The following is an 18,362-nucleotide window of genomic DNA, read 5'->3' on the forward strand; positions in this document are numbered from 1 at the left end:
GTAGCCCCCCCGCTACCAAAACCTTACCACACAAACCCACTACAGCAATATATTAGGAAAGAATTAATCCACATAATGTGTCATGCATTCTGGCAGATTCAGGGAGCAGATAATTCTCTATGTTTGTATGTATCCACAATCTAGTATGGATTCTATAACATAGATTAATAATATAATATAATATAAAGGTACAGCCAGAAAAAAGGCCGATGACCAGCAAATAACATATTTTGAAGACTAATGCTCATTTTCATCTATAGGAAAAATATTTGAATGTTTCCAAATATGTTCCATGTGCGTATGCATACAATAGATTTCTGAAATGTATGTATTACAGGTTAAAAACAGTAATAGAAGAATTGATTCAGACACAGCAGACACTTTTGAGCAAAGAGAAACTTGTGTTGGAACTAGAGAAAAAATTAGAAGAGTCCTCTAAGACTTGTGAAAAAACATCAGAGTAAGTACAACTAAAATATCAAAATATAATTTGAGATAAATTTGTCTGTAATGCAGTTCCTAAGACTTAAATATGAAATAATTTGCACTAACATTGTTTTTCTTTAGTAAGAAATTATTATTATCAACGACAACAAAAAGTTAGTTTCCCATGTCTTAAATAAACCTTCCCTGCTCCAGATCCTAATTAATTAGAGAACTGAGCAGCTCCTTTAATTTGGTTTAATTGTCATACTATTGGAATGGCTCAAGAAATGGACCTTTGGTTAGCAGTGTAACTTCAACTTGATGGAAAAAAGGAATCAATTCAGATTGTCTATCTGACAGTTAATTGTATAGATATGATTTTATGAAAGACTTTTCAGAGCCATATGCAAGATATGCAAACTTTCTTATGCAATAATGTAGAACCAATGCCCTGTAATACTGACTAGTAAATAATGAAAGTGAGGGATTAATTGGTGTTTTACAGTGCCACAAATAAACATTTATTATAAATAATAAATTTTGATCAAGATTATTGGTCTTTTTTCTAACTTTGATTAAGTTTCACATCACAGTCTGAAGTTATAACAACAGATAAATAACTTCTGTCTGTAGTGATGTTTTTCCAATTTTTGTGATTGATCAGAATCTTACTAACTTGGTCATAAATATTGGTTTGCAATACCAATGAAATGGAATGCAAGTCCTCAGATAATTGTCTTAATTGAAAAAGACTTCTAAGCTCTCCATTGAAGGCATCTTGTAACTTGATACACTGAGCAGTATTTTATTCATATATGAAACTTTATATATATAATTGTTCTGATTTGATGGTTTCCTGTTCTTTCTTTGATAGTCTACACATACTCACAGTATGTATATTTTCCCATTTTTCAATTCTTGACCTACCTTCTTTGCTGTATATAGCTTAAGGGATAAACACTTTGTAATAGATGAGTTTTGTGGGGTTTTAAGCATTATGACTTTGTTTTTCCCTCATGCTTCTTTTCCCTTAGGAATGTTTCTTCAGTATTGTCTTGTCCATTATATCTCTCTGAAAGTGTTTTTTTGTCCCTGCCTTTCCTGCTGTAGGTAGGCTCCTTTGATCCTGTAGCAGATGTTTGTATTTTTGAGGAGATGATCTCAGTGTAGACTCCAGCTGTATCTGTGAGTCTTTTTAAAAAGCATGGGATCTGGCTTAGATTTCTAGGTGTAAGACATAAGCTTCCCTGAAATCACCCATTCTGTTTTGGCATTGGTTATGTCTTCCACCAACAGACTTCATTTTCATTTTTAACTGAAGAATGACCAGGACATTTTTGATAGTTTAGCTCTTCTTATACAAGTACTTATGGACCCTAGAAGGTCTCAATCAACTGTTGCATATTCTTGACTGCTGTCACATGATATAGCAACAGCCTCAGCATTGCAAAGCAAGGTCAAAGGCAAGGGCGGTTGAGCAATGAATGAAAGCTTGCCTCTTGAGCCAGTGGTCATCCTGCTGGTGGATGAGCTGGTCAAGTCAGACTGCTTGACTGAGAGTTTAGCACCTTCAAAGAGCTTTAATGCAAGTTTCTCTCATGAAAGAGAGGAGGTAACCACCAAATTCAAGAGTTTTAAAGTCTGTTATTGTTGAGTCTCACGCAAGATGCTGAGGTTAGCCCTTCAGTGCTGAGGAAATATTCCCTGGTTCTGCTTTATCTGGGCAAAATGAAGGTCAAGTCTGCAAAATTGTTTTCTGTCTCTTCACTGGAACCAGTTTGGACTTCAGCTCGCTTCTTTCTGACACAACCTCAGCATTTCCAGTTCTGAGCTGTTGAGTGACTTTGCAGTGTGTACTAGATCTGACTGGGATGGAGTTAACTTTCCTCATAGCAGCCCATATGGTGCTGTGTTTTGCATTAGTGGTTAGAACAGTGTTCATAACAGACCAATGTTTTGGCTATTGCTGAACAGTGCTTGCACAGCATCAAGGCTTTCTCCCCCCTCCCCCCACCAAAGCCCAGATGAGTGGGAGTGGGCAAGAGGTTGGGAGGGGACATAGCCAGGACAGCTGAAATAAACTGACCAAAAGGATATTCCATACCATATGACATCTGCTCAGCAATAAAAGCTAAGAGAAAGGATGAGAAAGGGGAGACATTTGTGGTTATGTTATGACGTTTGTCTTCCCAAGCAACCATTATGTGTGTTGAGGCCCTGTATTCCAGACCTGCCAATGGGAAGTAGCGGATGAATTCCTCTTTTTGCTTTGCTGGTGCATGCAGCTTTTGCATTCCCTATTAAACTATCATTATCTAGATTCATGGGTCTTCTCACCTTCCTTCTGTTTTCTCTCCATCCCATTGTAGGAGAGTAGAGTGGGAGAGAGGCAGAGTGGGTGTTTGACAGATGGATGGGGTCAAACCACCACAGTGTTTTTTGGTGCCTCATGTTGGTCTTCTCACAGAGGTCACACCTGCAGCCTCCCAGCTACCAAAACCTTGCCATATAAACCCAATACCACTTTCCAATCTGTTGCCCTGATCCAGTCTCACAAGGACTCTTCACACAAGATCTTACTCTGTGAGCTCTTGTTAGCCTCAAGGACCATAAAGTTTGACTTGATGGAAGCCACAGCTAAAGAGTTTTATAGGGGCTACTTCTTCATGCATAGATGGAACAGGGAATGTTCTGTTTTGGCAAAATGAAAATATTTAGTGTTTCAGATACTTTTCAGCAGATTACCTGGTGCACATCTTGCCACATTTCAGGAAAGAGAACAGTTCATGTCTTTTAACTTGCAGGATCCATCTTATTATCTCTGGATCATGATGAGCTGTAACCATTCAGAGTTTGGGGTGTTTTCATTTTAGCTGATGTGGTGTATTCACCAAAGTCTTGCTGATAGTGAAAGGCCATAATTTTCACAGGGAGATCTTTTTTCTTTTTTCTCTCTCATAATGAAGACCAGATGATAGAACATTATTTTGAGTAGAGATTGTTCACTTCTTTGTGTGATACTTTTAAACTTCAGCAGTCTCATGCCAAACTTCACTTCCAGGACCTCCAGTTGTATCTTCATACATCATACTGATCCTTTCCCCATGAATGATCATTCTGCTGATTATCAGATATTTTTTTTTTTGGTGACTTAGTACAATGCACGTTTTTAGGGATATGACTTTTAATCTTTTCCTGCCAACAAGAATTTTATGACAGAGTGTTCCCTTATTATTTTGGAACCTACTTGAATAATCATCTGACTCAGGATCACTTTGTGAAGAAACAGTCTATTGATATCCATGATATTTGGCCTGTAGTGCATTCAGAATATGTCTATTTCACATTCAGTGTTTACATTTACAGGTTATGACAGAGCAACTTCTTGCTGCATCAACAAACAAGGTTGAATCAGGTCTCCTCTGCTTTGTTAAGAGAGGACTGAAGATGTGGATGTATGGAATTGTTGATGAGGTTGATATTTGAATTGTTTTTTCTGGATTTTCCAGATCTTTTGTGGACAGTGTCAGCAGAGCTGTGTGAATCTTGTTCATGAGTAGAACAACCAACATCATTCGTAAGAGAGGAATTACATGAGCCAGATTTGTTTGTTGTTAGGGCAAAGAGAAATACTTTAATTTCTGCTCAGGAGTGGGTTGTTGTCAGGGATAACTTCTACATTTCCTTTTTTTCCCCCTAAGAATTGGAGGACTGGCAGGAGGGTTTGTCTTCCAGAGGTTATTCTCAAGGCGTAGAGTGACAGAATACTATTATTTTTCTATACACTGTCCTCATTCTTGGTAGTTCTGGTCTCTCAACCTGCTTCATCTGTCCTTTCAAACCATGAGAACTCTGCGCCTCTTTCTAGACTACATATCTCTAGGTTCCAGTTGAGTGCTTTTAAGGTTGTCTGTATTGCACCATGGATGTTTCTCTGTGTTAGCTTCTGTTCATCTTTGGTTTTGGCAGTTCTTGGGGGTAATATGAAAGTGTCCTCTAGATACTTGTATATGCTCTAAGTAGTCTGCTTGTCCTTCACTACTGTTTGATTATGTCTGTTTTGGAACATCTCTTGGAGTTGAATGTGAGTGTTCTTCCATATTTTTATGTGAAAGTTTGTCTTATGGCCATCTTAATTTAATTAATCTCTGTTCTTTCTTAGTGAAGAAGTTAGTTTTTCAATATTTCCTTATTCCTGAAGATTCATGCTGCTAGGAGTGAATTTATGCTTGATAGTCTCAGTGTAAGGAGGACTTTTTCCTTTTATTGACACAGGTCTAGAAAGTTTCCCAGGTTAAACTTAATTTCTTGGAGGACTGAGGACTCTAGGGCTTTTGTGGTTGTTGGTTTTTTTTGTTTGTTTGTTTTGGGTTGGGTTTTTTCCCCTCTGTGCAGAATCTCTTCAAATGGCTCTCTATTTGCATGCAACAAATGTGGAAATTTTGATGATTGCAGCATAGGGGATTGGTATAGTCTTTTAACATGGCTGTTGTGAGGCCACTTGCAGGGTTGTGTGTGTCATGTCCCCCGTCCTTGTCCTCCCCCCCTGTTTTAAGCACTATCATGTCCTTGAAGCATTTAAAGCTGATAGAGCCTTCAATAGGCTGTGCTACTAGTGTTGTTTTAGAAAAGAAAATCTCAGGTCTTCTACAAAGCACTATTTATAGGGTAACAGTTTGAAGTTTGTCGGTGTAAGAATGTAGATATGAAGTCTCTCAAAGAAAGAAGAATCAGTAAATAGAATAAAAACTGGCTAGTGGGCATGAAATATAACTAACTAAATCTTGACATGCAGAATCAAACTCTATAACTCAAGGAGAGTTATAAAGCAGGTATGTTTATTGCGGTGCCAGGTGCAAGGGGGATCGCTCTTCCTAACTTGCACACCGAGGGGTTAAGTAAGCAGATACTTATTACACAGAAGCATACATATTCATTAGATTCCCAAGAAAAGGTGGGGTTATTACAGTTAGTTCCAGGAACTCATTATCTCTCCTTCCTCTGGCCCAGGCACGTTGACACCTTGTGGTCATGAGCCAGGATCTCTGAGAGGAAGGCTCACAGTCTTCTTCAAGATGTACTTTTCCCTTTGGCAGAAAAATGCTGAGTAGTCCACATCAGCAACCGCAGAGCCAGATTGTACTGGTTCTCTTCCCGGGTAGTACATTTTGTAGACAACACAATTCTTGCTTACAACTTAGCTATTCGTTCTGTATCTACACATGCAGACAGTGTCCTGGTTAGTCAGTCTGTTATCTACAAGTGCTGAAGCACTAGTTGCAAGGTCCACATATTTACCAAATGATTTTCAGCTTTAACTATTTCAATCTTCTTACTCTGAAGTTTCCAAATGTAAACTTATACACACAAAAAAGAAAGCTTATAGGGATTGAGAGTGGCTGTTAGTCTGTCTTTGGGAAGTTGTTAGAGTTAATGAGGGAAATCTGAAAATGATCTTGACATCTCTAAATCTATAAATGGTGAAATACTATATCAGAAGACTGTGATATAGGTGAGACTGCTAATAGAATATAGGGTCCAGTTCTGATAGATGTTGAAAAACATATGTGTGTGTGTGTGTTAGCAAAAAGCCATAGAAGCATGTAGAAGACGAGAAAGAACTTCTTTTAGCCCCTTATGGAGTTCAATTTGCTTAGATTAAAAAGAAGGTTAGAGTGTTCTGACTGCAGTCCAGAAATACTTATGCAGTAGAGGACCTTTCAGTCCAGAAGATGGAGATAACAGGTATCTCTAACACAGAGCCAGACCAATTTATACTGGATATAAGATGAGTTTAATAGTGAAGATAATTATTATAACAGCTATTTGGATTGCAGTGGATTCCTCATCACTGGAAATCGTAATCTGAAAGTGTATTTCTTCCCAAAAGGACAGGGAACCCTAATGGTTGTAAATTCAACTGAAGTGGATGAAAATAATTCCTTCTGTATTTACTACAACATGATTTTTGTCTTTGGAATAGATAAGTAGGTGTCTGCTTTCATTGTCTTGAAGCTTTGAGAATTTTCTAATATTAGCTTCATGTGTTCATGCCTTTGAACAAATAATTCTGAGGACTTCTCATATTCTTACTTATAAAAGGTTAATAATTTCCTTCATTACATGGATGGATAAAGTGAAAAAAGAAAAAGATATCCAGTATTGAAAATGCTTTATTCTATATAGCTTTCATGAAGCAAAATATGTATTTTAAATCATGTGTTTTAAAATTGTTATTTTTCTCTGCAGTATTGTACTCTTGCTGAGCCAGAAGCATGCACTGGAAGAACTCAAGCAAACAGTTCAGCAATTAAGATGCTCTGAGGCAAAATTTGCAGCCCAGAAAGAACTACTGGAACAAAAAATTCAAGAAAATGATGGGAAAGAGCCACCACCTGTAGTGAATTATGAAGAAGATGCCAGATCAGTCACTTCTATGGTAAGCTTTGCATTTGTCTTTTCCAGCCTAAATGATTCTATGATTCTATATCATACATACTTGCTATTGTACTTTAGTCCTGAGGTCAGAGGACAGTCAGGGTGTAGTGGACCTCAGATCCTCAGTAACCCCAGCTCCAAAACCCTAGGGGTTCATCTCAGGTTTCTCCTGGTGTTTTCTGCCAGAGGCTCTAGGTGAGGCCATGCTCCATGGGCTACTGTATAGAACATGTTTATCACAGTTGTTCCTTACTGGACCAGCTCAAGGGCTACTGCCTGAGCTATCCCATGTTTGATCTATTGAGGGCCCTAGTTGAAATAGTTTTTCTTTTGGGTCCCTTGATAAGAGGTCTCACAAGCTGACTATGACCCAGAATGCCTATTTCCAGAAAGCCACAATGACTAGGGAAAATTGTGTTTCTTTTTTATGAACTGGTGGGGACATGGCTGTTATCTTGTTGATCACATCCATAGGGAAGTACTGATGTCCATTCTGACATTTTATTCCCAGAAACTGGATCTCCTGCGCAGGTCCTTTGACCTTGCATTGTGTACTGGTTCTGGCTATGATGGAGTTAACTTTCCTCATAGTAGCTGGTATGATGCTCTGCTTTGTATTTGTATCTAAAACAGTTTTCTGTTGCGTTAAAGGGGATGGAGTAATTTAGAAGAAAATAACCCCCCTCTGCCTTCCAACTCTCCTCACCAATGTGGGAGGTTAGGTGCGGCTAGGTTTAAATTCTAAGTGGTGTCCAATTTACCACTATCAGTCCAGTCACATTTAATATGTATATTAAAGTACCACAGGTCTGGATACGCTAATAGCAGTCTGCACTGCCAGTCCAGTCGTACTCATGAACTAGCACGGCCACACTCTAGGGTTTGGTCGTGTTCAATGAGAAACTGCGACGACCAGCTACTTAACAGTGCAGTTTTATTTGTGCAACAGATATACAGGTTCTTTGGATTGCCGGTGATAGTGACTGTCTGCAAAAGGCACATGCAAATTAAATGTTATAAAGTATAAAACGTGGGGAAAAGTTACAAACAATACAGCCTGGCTACAAATATTAAAGAGTAACTCTCTAGAGATATTTCTAAGTCTCCCGAAGGAAGCGCTTAGTTTAAGTCTCACCCAAGGTGTCCCAAGGGGGGGAGAAGAAACGCTCAGCCCATCGGCCGATCTCAGGAGTCAGTCTTGGTAGTGTCTTCCCCTTAACTTGTTCTTGGTGGTGTCTTCACCACTTGTCCCCTCATTCATTCACTTTTTATACTTCTCTTTACTCTCAGGTGGAGCTTGAGTGACTCTAGTCACTTTATTATGATTGGTGTAAAGTTCTCTCACTTTCATTTAAAGATACAGTTCATTTTAAATTTACTACGCATGCTCCCCGAGTGGGGGATTCATCCTCTTTGGGGGGGCCATTTGAGTAGGAGGTCACGATCTCCCACTACCACAATTATTTTACCGTAGCATCCTTGAGTTTTAGCTCTTCAGCAGTTATTTTTCTTTTAGCAGTTAGCACATCCTCGTCAGAAGGCTTTGGGGTGCTAAGGGGGCCTAGTTCCCAACCTACTCTCACAGATAATGAGGCTCTTGCTTGGTCTTCACCAGAGTTGTTGACCCAGCAACGGACATCTCATATATTTTATAGCCACCATGCAGCTTATCAGCTGTATGGTACTATCACATTCCCAATCCTGCAGGGAGTACAGCAGAGCCTGGCCATCGTGTCTCCACTCCAGTCCACCCTCCACTGCTCCTCTAAGATAGCAGGTTGTGTGGCTTAGGGAACTGTGGTGATGTAGATTCCATGCATGCCAACCATCCTGAAAGTGATAGCTGTATTTTACCCTAAAAAGCTTTCTGTAATACTACGCTTCTATTAGGATCCAATTTTTCTCTAATTCCCCCCTCAAGGTGATTTTCCCACAATAACACACAAGTGTTTTGGCTACTGCTAACTGGGCTTGCACAGTGCCAAGCTTTCTCTCTCTTCCTCCCCCCCCCCCCCCAAGTGTGTAGGCTGGAGATGGGCAAAAGGTTGGGAGGGGACATAGCCAAGACAGCTGACCCAAACTGACCAAAAGGATATTACATATTATATAACATCATGCTCAGCAATAAAATCTCAGGAAGTAGGAGGAAGTGGGACCATTTGTGGTTATGGCATTTCTTTTCCCAAGCAACCGTTACGTGTGTTGAGGCCCTGTATTCCAGACCTGCCAATGGGAAGTAGCGGATGAATTCCTCTTTTTGCTTTGCTGGTGCATGCAGCTTTTGCATTCCCTATTAAACTATCATTATCTAGATTCATGGGTCTTCTCACCTTCCTTCTGTTTTCTCTCCATCCCATAGTAGGAGAGTAGAGTGGGAGAGAGGCAGAGTGGGTGTTTGACAGATGGATGGGGTCAACCCATTACAGCCCTTTTTGGCACCCAGTGTGGGGCTCAAGGTAACGACAGTATTGATCTGTGTGCAGGCTTTTGTGCAGGTCACAGAGCTTGCTTGCTTTACTGTATAATAGTCTAGGGCTTATTAGTGGCTGCTTTTAGCTCATGCCATTTGCTGCACTGCTTAACTCTCTATTTTGCTGTGCCTGGGAACAGTTTGATAAAAACAGTGACCGTGTGCTTGACCCTGGCACTGATGCCATTCCTATTCTGGCTGGGCTGTCTTGTGGAGAGAATGAGGGATTACACCTCCCTTTTCTTCTCTGGGATTGATGCGCATAGTTTTTTTGCAATGGCTCCTGAGGGTCTTGCACATCCTTATGTAAGCTGTTTGATCCTAGTATCTAAAACCGTCAGCTTTTTGTGGGTTTGTGGAACCTGGTTTCATCCTGGTGTAAGAGGAAATAAAGTACCTTGCCTATGAGGTACCATTACGGAGAAATTCCCCAAACTGTCTCCAGGAACTCAACATGCTGGGGTGCCTCTGAAGTGCCTGTACACTAGTGCATACAGCATGGGGAATAACCATAACAAGTTAGAAGTCTGTGAGCAGTTGCAGAGCTACGATCTTGTTGGGATCATGGAGGTGTGATGGGATGAGTCCCATGACTGGAGTGTTGCGATGGACGTGTACAGGCTTTTCAGGAAGAACAGGCTGGGAAGATGAGAAGGGGGAGTTGCCTTTTATGTGAGAGAGCAGCTGGAATGCATGGACTTCTGCCTGGGGGTGGATGAGGGGCTGATGGAGAGTTTATGGGTTAGGATTAAAGAGAGGACAGGTAAAGGTGACATTGTAGTGGGTGTCTGATATAGGTCAACTGACCAGGAAGAACAAGCAGATGAAGCCCTCTACAGAAAGCTAGGAGCAGCTTCACGTTCTCAGGCCCTGGTCCTCATGGGGGACTTCAACCACCCTGATATCTGCAGGAGGGACAACGCAGCAGGGCATAAGCAATCCAGGAGGTTCCCATAGAGTGTACCTCCTATATCCTCCCTCTTGAGCAAAAGGATGCTTACTGTTAATAGCTGAGATGCGGGTCCATACAGGTGGGGAGTAGGATTTATCCTCGTCGAGTCACTGGACCAGTTTCTCCACAGCCGAGATGAGGAAGGAAGAGAGATTGTCTTTGTATTCCTGGAGTTGGCAAACCACTTCATCCACCGTCAGTGCCTCTTCATCTCTTCACCTCATTACTGCCAATGAGTTAGCATATGACAGTGATGCATTCCATGCAAATTTCCACCACAATGGGTCGTGTGCATTGGATTGTATCTGTATCTGTGGATAACTGCATGTTGTTCGGGTCATAATAAATAATCTCTAGCATGGCTAATTCCCTCAGATACTGGATACCTCTCTCTATTGCAGTCCACTTGCCTTGGCAACATGTAATATCCTCCTTGAAGGGATACCTTTCCTTCATGCTTGACAGGAGTTGCCTCCAGAGGCAGAGGACTATTGTCCCTCTTCCAATTGCCTTGTCAATGCCCCCTTCCCTAGAAAGTGATCTCAGCTGCTTGGCTTCCCTACCCTCGAATTCCAAATTACTAGTCCCATTATCCCAGCATCAGAGCAGCCAGGAAATCTTTTTGCATATCCCGCAGCTCGTTCAGGTGGTTACCTCTTGTTCTGCCTCTTCGTCTTGTTCCTCTAATGGCCCTGCTTCATCCTCCTTTACTAAAGGAGCTGGTTTTTTTGTCCAATTCTTGTTGCATATAGCAGCAACTGATACTGACATGGGTTGGTCCTCTGCATTACTCATCGCTGGAGTCTGAGTAACCATAGTGCCCATCGTGGGGGTTGGAGTAGCTGCAGTGCCTGTCACTGGGGTTGGAGTAACTACAGATAGTTGCTTAACCCTAAACAAGATCTAAACCACATTCAGCATTCCCAGCAACAGGACCAGGACCAGCAATAGGATGTTTTCAACATACCAAGGATATACAAAATTTTCAAAATTCTCAAACACTTCTGTGATTAGCCTGGAGGAGAAGGAGAAGATGTGGGAAGATGTCTCCCCCATAGGTTGGCTCTCCCAGGAAAAAAGGAAAAAGGTGTAATTATTAATAGTTCCCAGTAGATGACTCCCGAAGTACAGAGGTGATGACAATACTGAGTACACATACCAGATTAGTTTCATGACCAATGATTCTGTCATATCGCAAGTTGGTGTTACAAAGTACAACAAAACAAGAACCTTAGCTCAGGCCCCAAGGCGATAAATACCAAAACAGCAAACACATGCTGCAAGTAAGGTGTTACACAAAGCAACTCTGAGATCAAGCGCAACAACTCTGAGAGCAAATAAATCAACATTGCAACCAGTGACTAGTAAAACAATACAATGAATGCTTATAACAAAATTTTTTTAACACTCTCTGGTCAGATCTGTCATTATCTCAACACTTCGTGCCCCACATTGGGTGCCAAAAAGGACTGTTGTGGTTTAACCCAATCTAGCAAGTAAGTACCACACAGTTGCTCCCCCCCCTCCCCCCCGGTGGGATGGGGAGGAGAATCGGAAAGAGGTAAAACCTGTGGGTTGAGATAAGAACAGTTTAATAATTGAAATAAAGTAAAATATAACAACAACAACGATTTTAATGAAAAGGAGAGAGAAAGGAATAAAACCCAAGAAAGAGAAGTGATGCACAATAATACAATTGTCTGCTTGTTTGTTGCATGACAAGGAAATGTTCCTTGACGTGGTTGATCCCTGGGTGACAAGGGTGTATGGAAGGATTTGGCAGGTTCCTAGTGTAAGTAATCCATGCTGAATTGGAGCGCCACTTGATGTAAGGGTGCCTTTCCTACTCCATGAAACCCAGCAGCTCCTAGCACTGTATTTGGGCTTGGACTGTGACTGTTGAGCCTCTGTTCAGTACCATCAAATGAGTGTGATTGAGACAGGGACTGAAACCACCTCTGAGGACACCATGGTTGAGCCAGGAATTCAAAACATGTCTGAGGATGCCATGGATGTGATAGGGACCCAAACCCCAGCTACAGTACTTGCCTCAGGAGTCAAAAAGAAACATTGGACACAGAGAATGATGGGTCCATACCATCGATTAGTAAGGGAGGAGGAGGAGGAAGGGTCTGATCAGGAAGCTGGTCCTTTGACAAGGAAACAGGATGAGGAAGCGAGAGAAATCACCCAAGAGGCAGAAACTACCTGGTCCTTGACCCTGGGCAAATTTCAAGATTTGCGGAAAGATTACAGCCACCAGGCAGGTGAGCAGATTGCTGCCTGGCTGCTCCAATGCTGTGATAGTGAAGTCAACAGTCAGGAGTTAGAAGGTAAGGAAGCCCAGCAGCTGTGATCCCTCACTAGGAACTGGGGAACTGACAAAGAAAGCAAAAAAGAGGTGAGAATCTGCAGCCTCTGGAGGCAGCTCCTGTCGAGTGTGAAGGCAATATATCCCTTCAAGGATGATCTTGTGAATTACCAAGGAAAGTGGAATACAGTGGAGGAATGTATCCAATATCTGATAGAAGTAGCTGTGCTGGAAGTCATCTACAGTGACCTGGATGACAACCAGGTCTACAAAGATGCAGATGACATCCAGTTTACAGGGGCTGGAGGTTAACAGTGGGGTGCTGTGGCCTCGACCAAGTCATGCCACCACTGAGTGTGGCCATACTGAAAATGTTAGTGTTCCATATGAACTGGAGTCAAAGTCAGCCAAGTGGTATGCCACAATCAATATTGCCAATGTGCTTTTATCAGTTCCTTTGGCAGAAAAGTGCATGCTACAGTTTGCTTTCACATGAAGAGGTGTCCAATACACATGGAATTGACTACCCCAGGGGTGGAAACACAACACAGTGGAATTCATGCATATTTTGGTAACTTATTTTTTTCTGTTGTGTAAGAAGTAGACGTTTAGTCACAGTTAAATCCTGTGGCTCACTTGTGAAAAGATGAGTGAAATTAATTGATCATTCCAAGCCTGATAGGCATGCAAGCAAAATTAGACACTGTGTTGTCACCGTTATTAATGATTTATTTTCTTAAGTAATCAATGTTATTCATCAATACTGAAAAATAAATATCATCTTGCCAGTTGACTCAGGACAGAGTGTTTTACTGTAAGAAAAGTAGTTGACATGCCATATTACTTGAGTCTGATAAAAAGAATAAAAATTGTATTGATCAATGTTAATTTCAAGTGGCTAGTAAATTCCCTTTTAGCCTTTTTTCTCTTCCTATATGAAATGTTCTTTTTCATACTCTCTTCTCATGGCATGCAAATTATGGAATATTGCAGAATTTTTCTGCTAAACAATTTATTTTACTAAGACAATGTTTAAACTATATCATGTAAACTAAATTATTTTTGGGAGTCATTTTCAAACAATGCTTTATTCTGTATACAGATTTAATAGATTTTGTTGCTCATTTAGAATTCTTGGAATAAACTGAAACTGCATTTATTACATTATCAGATTTTCAGTTTTTTCAGTCAAGGGTGTATGTTCAAAACTTTGAAGCAATCTTTTTTTGTTACACTAAAAAAGAGATTTATTCCATTTTCAGTTTCAGTTTCTTACAGCTTAATTAATCCATAGCTAATTAGAATGAGTTTTTTATTGGGTGGTCTCTCTGATTTAGGTTTAATTATTTTGCAAATATTCATTAAAATACCTCATCTGTGTCTGAGGGTGAAGTTAGTTAAAAATACATATCTACATTTTTGAAAGATTCTTTGATACTAAATTTTGAGAGCTGACAATGAATCAGATATTAGGAAATAACCAGTCCTTGGACTAAATCAGGTTATAAACACTTTGGACATTCCATTTACTTGTGATAGAAGTAGTTTTAGTGAATGGCTCTGTTCTTAAAGGATTTAAAATTCAGATAGTGGTGGCTGCCCCTGTTGTTTATTGTAGTGCCAGAAAACAAATGGATCCTATTACTTGCAGTGATTGGTATTAATATTTACAAGTAGTGTATTATTAGAGAAGATCAGCTTAATAAAAGAATAAAACAAATTAAAGATAATGCAAGTATGTATGTATGGGTTTTATTATGTATGGTTTTATTATATGGTTTCAAACCAATACCCTTTTAAAAAAGATAGGTATTTCAGGACAGCTGACAATTAGGTCCTCTGTCTTTAGGGTACAAAAGAATTTCAGGTCCCTTATAGTTAACAATAGTGATATTTAAAATAATTGCACTAAACATATAAGGAATCACAGAATCTTTCAGCTCTTCAATTGGTATGCATTAGCATAATCCTGCTGATTTTGACACAAGCTTGGTGGTTTGTATCAGTAGCAGATCAGTCCCTATCAAAAGATAATTTTATATAATAAAGATAATAAAAATTCAAACAAAATCCATGAGTCTACATTCCATGTCCTCCAGTAATACAATTATTAATGCACAGAAGTAAATCCATACTGATTTGCTTGGTTTTACTGGAGATATTACTTTTTCTTCTAGGACAAGAAGGACAAAGTCTCAAAGTTGGACACTATACGTCACTCAATAGCCGGAATTATGAGATCTCCAAAATCCATGTTAGGCTCATCGTCGGTAAGTAGTATCAACAATGTAGAATTCTCTTATTGTTACAACTTAAGTAGGATTTTTTTCTTAAGTATCACACATTTCTATTTACATGGGAAAAAAGTAAAGTTGCATTATGAAAAGCATAGTTCTGACTGATCAGTGGATATGATAATATTGTGACATAATAGTATGTGTCATGGTTTAACTCCAGCTGGCAACTAAGTACCACATAGACGCTCACTCACTCCCCTCTGGTGGGATGAGGGAGAGAATCAGAAGGGTAAAAGTGAGAAAATTTGTGGGTTGAGATAAAGACAGTTTATTAAGGAAAGCAAAAGCTGTGCATACAAGCAAAGCAAAACAAGGAATTCATTCACTGCTTCCCATCGGCAGGCAGGTGTTCAGCCATCCCCAGAAAAGCAGGGCTCCATCATGCATAATGGTTACTTGGGAAGACAAACAACATAACTCTGAACTTCCCCCCGTTCATTCTTCTTCCCCCAGCTTTATATTGCTGAGCATGACGTCATATGGTATGGAATATCCCTTTGGTCAGTTGGGCTCAGCTGTCCCAGCTGTGTCCCCTCCCAACTTCTTGTGCACCCCCAGCCTACTCACTGGTGGGGTGGTGTGAGAAGCAGAAAAGGCCTTGACACTGTGTAAGCACTGCTCAGTAATAACTAAAACATCCCTGTATTATCAACACTGTTTTAAGCACAAATCCAAAACATAGCCCCATGCTAGCTACTATGAAGAAAATTAACTCTATCCCAGCCAAAAGTAGCATTTTTTATCAGAACAACTTTATTGCAGTTCAGAAAAAATTTGTACATTCTTTGCTGCTCCCAGATTGGTGCTGTACTTGAAAGATTACCATTTCCTGTGTGGTACATTTACTAGTAATGCTGTATATTATGATATTCTGCAGGATATTAGATGGTCAGGCATGTTTTGCCCATCACTGCATTATATTTTCTATATTTATTATAGAGTTACCATCATATAAATTATTATTATTATTACTACTACTGCTACTTATGGTGTGTTAACCTTGGCTGGCTGCCAGATGCTCACTAAGTCATTCTCTTACCCCTGCCTCCTCAACAGAACAGGGGGAGAAAATAAGATTAAAAAGCTCATGGGTCGAGATAGAGACAGGGAGATTGCTTACCAGTTGGGTAAAACAGGATTTGGCTTGCGAAAGATTAATTTAATTTGATGGCAATTAAAAATAGAGTAGGAAAGTAAGAAACAAAGACAAAACTAAAACCACCTTCCTTCCACCCCCTCTTCTTCCCAGGTTCAACTTCATTCCTTCATTCCTGAGTCTTCTACATCCTCCCACCCTAAGCAGCACATAGGTGATGGGAAATGGGAGTTGTAGTCAGTTCATAACACTTAATTTCTGCCACACTTTACTCCTCACACTTTTCCCCTGCTCCAGTGTGAGGTACCTCCCACTGGATACAGTTCTTTAAGAATTGCTCCAGTATGAGTCCTTTCCGTGGGGTACAGTCCTTCAGGAACAGACTGCTCCAGCATAGGTACCCCACGGTCCCCAATTCCTGCCAGCAAACCTGCTTCTGTGTGGGCTCCTCTCCATGGGCTGCAGTTTCTTTCAGGGCGTATCGACCTGCTGTAGTGTGGGGTACTCCATGGGCTGCAGTGTGGATATCTGCTCCACTGCTAACTTCCATGAACTGCAGGGGGACAGCCTGCTTCACCATGGTCTTCACCATGAGCTGCAGGGGAAACTGCTGCAGTGCCTGAAGCACCTCCTCCCCCTCCTTCTTCACTAACCTTGGTGTCTGCAGGGTTGTTTATCTCACATTTTTTCTCACTTATCTCTCTCATAGCTGCTGCACAGCATTTTTTATCCTTTATTAAATATGTTATCACAGAGGCATCACCAGTGTCTCTGGCTCAGCTTTGGCTAGTGGTGGGTCTTTTTTGGAGCCAGCTGGCACTGGCTCTGTCTGTCACAGGGGCAGCCCCTGGTCTCTTCTCAAAGAGGTCGACCCTGCAGCTGCAGCCCCCCTGCTACCAAAACCTTGTAAACCGAATACAAGCCTCAAGAACTGGTGCTATTTATGTAATCAGATATTATACATTTTGTTTCAATTCCCACTGAAAATCACAGAATCACAGAAAGGTCAGGGTTGGAAGGGACCTCTGCAGATCATCTAGTCCAACTCCCTGCTAAAGCAGGTTCACCTAGAACAGGTTGCACAGGATCACATCCAGGTGGGTTCTGAATGTCTCCAGAGAAGGAGACTCCACAGCCTCTCTGGGCAGCCTGTTCCAGTGCTCTGTCACCCTCAAAGTAAAAATGTTCCTCTTCATATTCAGATGGAATATCCTGTGTTGTACTTTGTGCCTGCTACTCCTTGTCCTGTCACTGGGCACTACTGAACAGAGTCTGGCCCCATCCTCTTGACACTTGCCCTTAAGATATTTGTAGACATTGATAAGATCCCCTCTCAGTCTTCCCTTCTCCAGGCTAAACAGGCCCAGCTCTCTCACCCTTTCCTCATAAGGGAGAAATGCTCCAGTCCCCTAATCATCTTTGTAGCCCTCTGCTGGACCCTCTCCAGTAGTTCCCTGTCTCTCTTAAACTGGGGAGCCCAGAACTGGACACAGTACTCCAGGTACAGCCTCACCAGGGCAGAGTAGAGAGGGAGGATAACTTCCCTCAACCTGCTGGTCACGTTCCTCCTAATGTATCCCAGGATCCCATTGGCCTTCTTGGCCACAAGGGTACGCTGCTGGCTCATGTTCATTGAGTATCTTTTCTATTTGGCTTTTGTTTAGGCCCCCCAATGGATGGAGAAAGTTTCTTGTTGGCCAAATATGAAAAAATAATTATGAAATATAATGAGAAATGGAAAAAAAAGCTGTTTTGTATTATTCCTATTTGCTTATTTGTTTTCATGTACTGGCTCGAAAGACTAGTTAAAATATTTGCTTATGTACTTAGGGTGGAGACCAGATGTTACTTGAAAACCTTCCTCCTGAAAACTTGGCTATGTTTTCCTGAAGTAGAACAGATGATTGTCCCAACCCCATCAAAACAAACAAACAATTGAGGCCGAGCAGAATTCTTAAAACTGCCCTTTAATTGTGATCTTGTCACCTGAAATATTAGATTAAAATAGCTTTTTTGAGAAAGACTTAGAATGAATAGGCCTTCTATTGGTCACTCTTAGATTACATTGAAGGACCCAGTAAAATGTATTTTAGCTAAAGAATATCTAAGATGTGTGGAAGAGATTACAGTTGCATAGGCATATATACACATACATACATATATATAGTGTATGTATAGGGAAATTGTATATAGTGATAGAGAAGTGGAATAATAAATATCATAATGAGATAAAATTAGTACAGGAGCACTTTTTGTATGAAAAATTGTGAAAGTTGTTTAACATTTTAAATGTTATAGGAAATACTCTGCTAAAATATTAATATATCCCTAGTGAAAAATTGTATTTCCAAATTATTATCTTTGTATTATAA

At 40.5% G+C, this 18,362-nt stretch overlaps 1 protein-coding gene across 3 annotated transcripts in view; it reads left to right on the forward strand.

The window, feature by feature from the left end:
• LOC121080550 (tyrosine-protein kinase Fer-like) overlaps positions 1–18,362 on the forward strand; it is a 217,443-nt gene that overhangs the window by 74,275 nt on the left and 124,806 nt on the right. For all 3 annotated transcript variants that reach the window (XM_040578635.1, XM_040578636.1, XM_040578637.1), the window contains 3 exons: positions 338–460; positions 6,676–6,865; positions 14,775–14,867. In XM_040578635.1, the coding sequence (XP_040434569.1) occupies positions 338–460; positions 6,676–6,865; positions 14,775–14,867 (406 nt within the window). The remainder of the gene's footprint in view (positions 1–337; positions 461–6,675; positions 6,866–14,774; positions 14,868–18,362) is intronic.

The sequence above is a fragment of the Falco naumanni genome, chromosome W (assembly GCF_017639655.2).
Source record: "Falco naumanni isolate bFalNau1 chromosome W, bFalNau1.pat, whole genome shotgun sequence".
Classification (NCBI taxonomy): Eukaryota; Metazoa; Chordata; class Aves; order Falconiformes; family Falconidae; genus Falco; species Falco naumanni.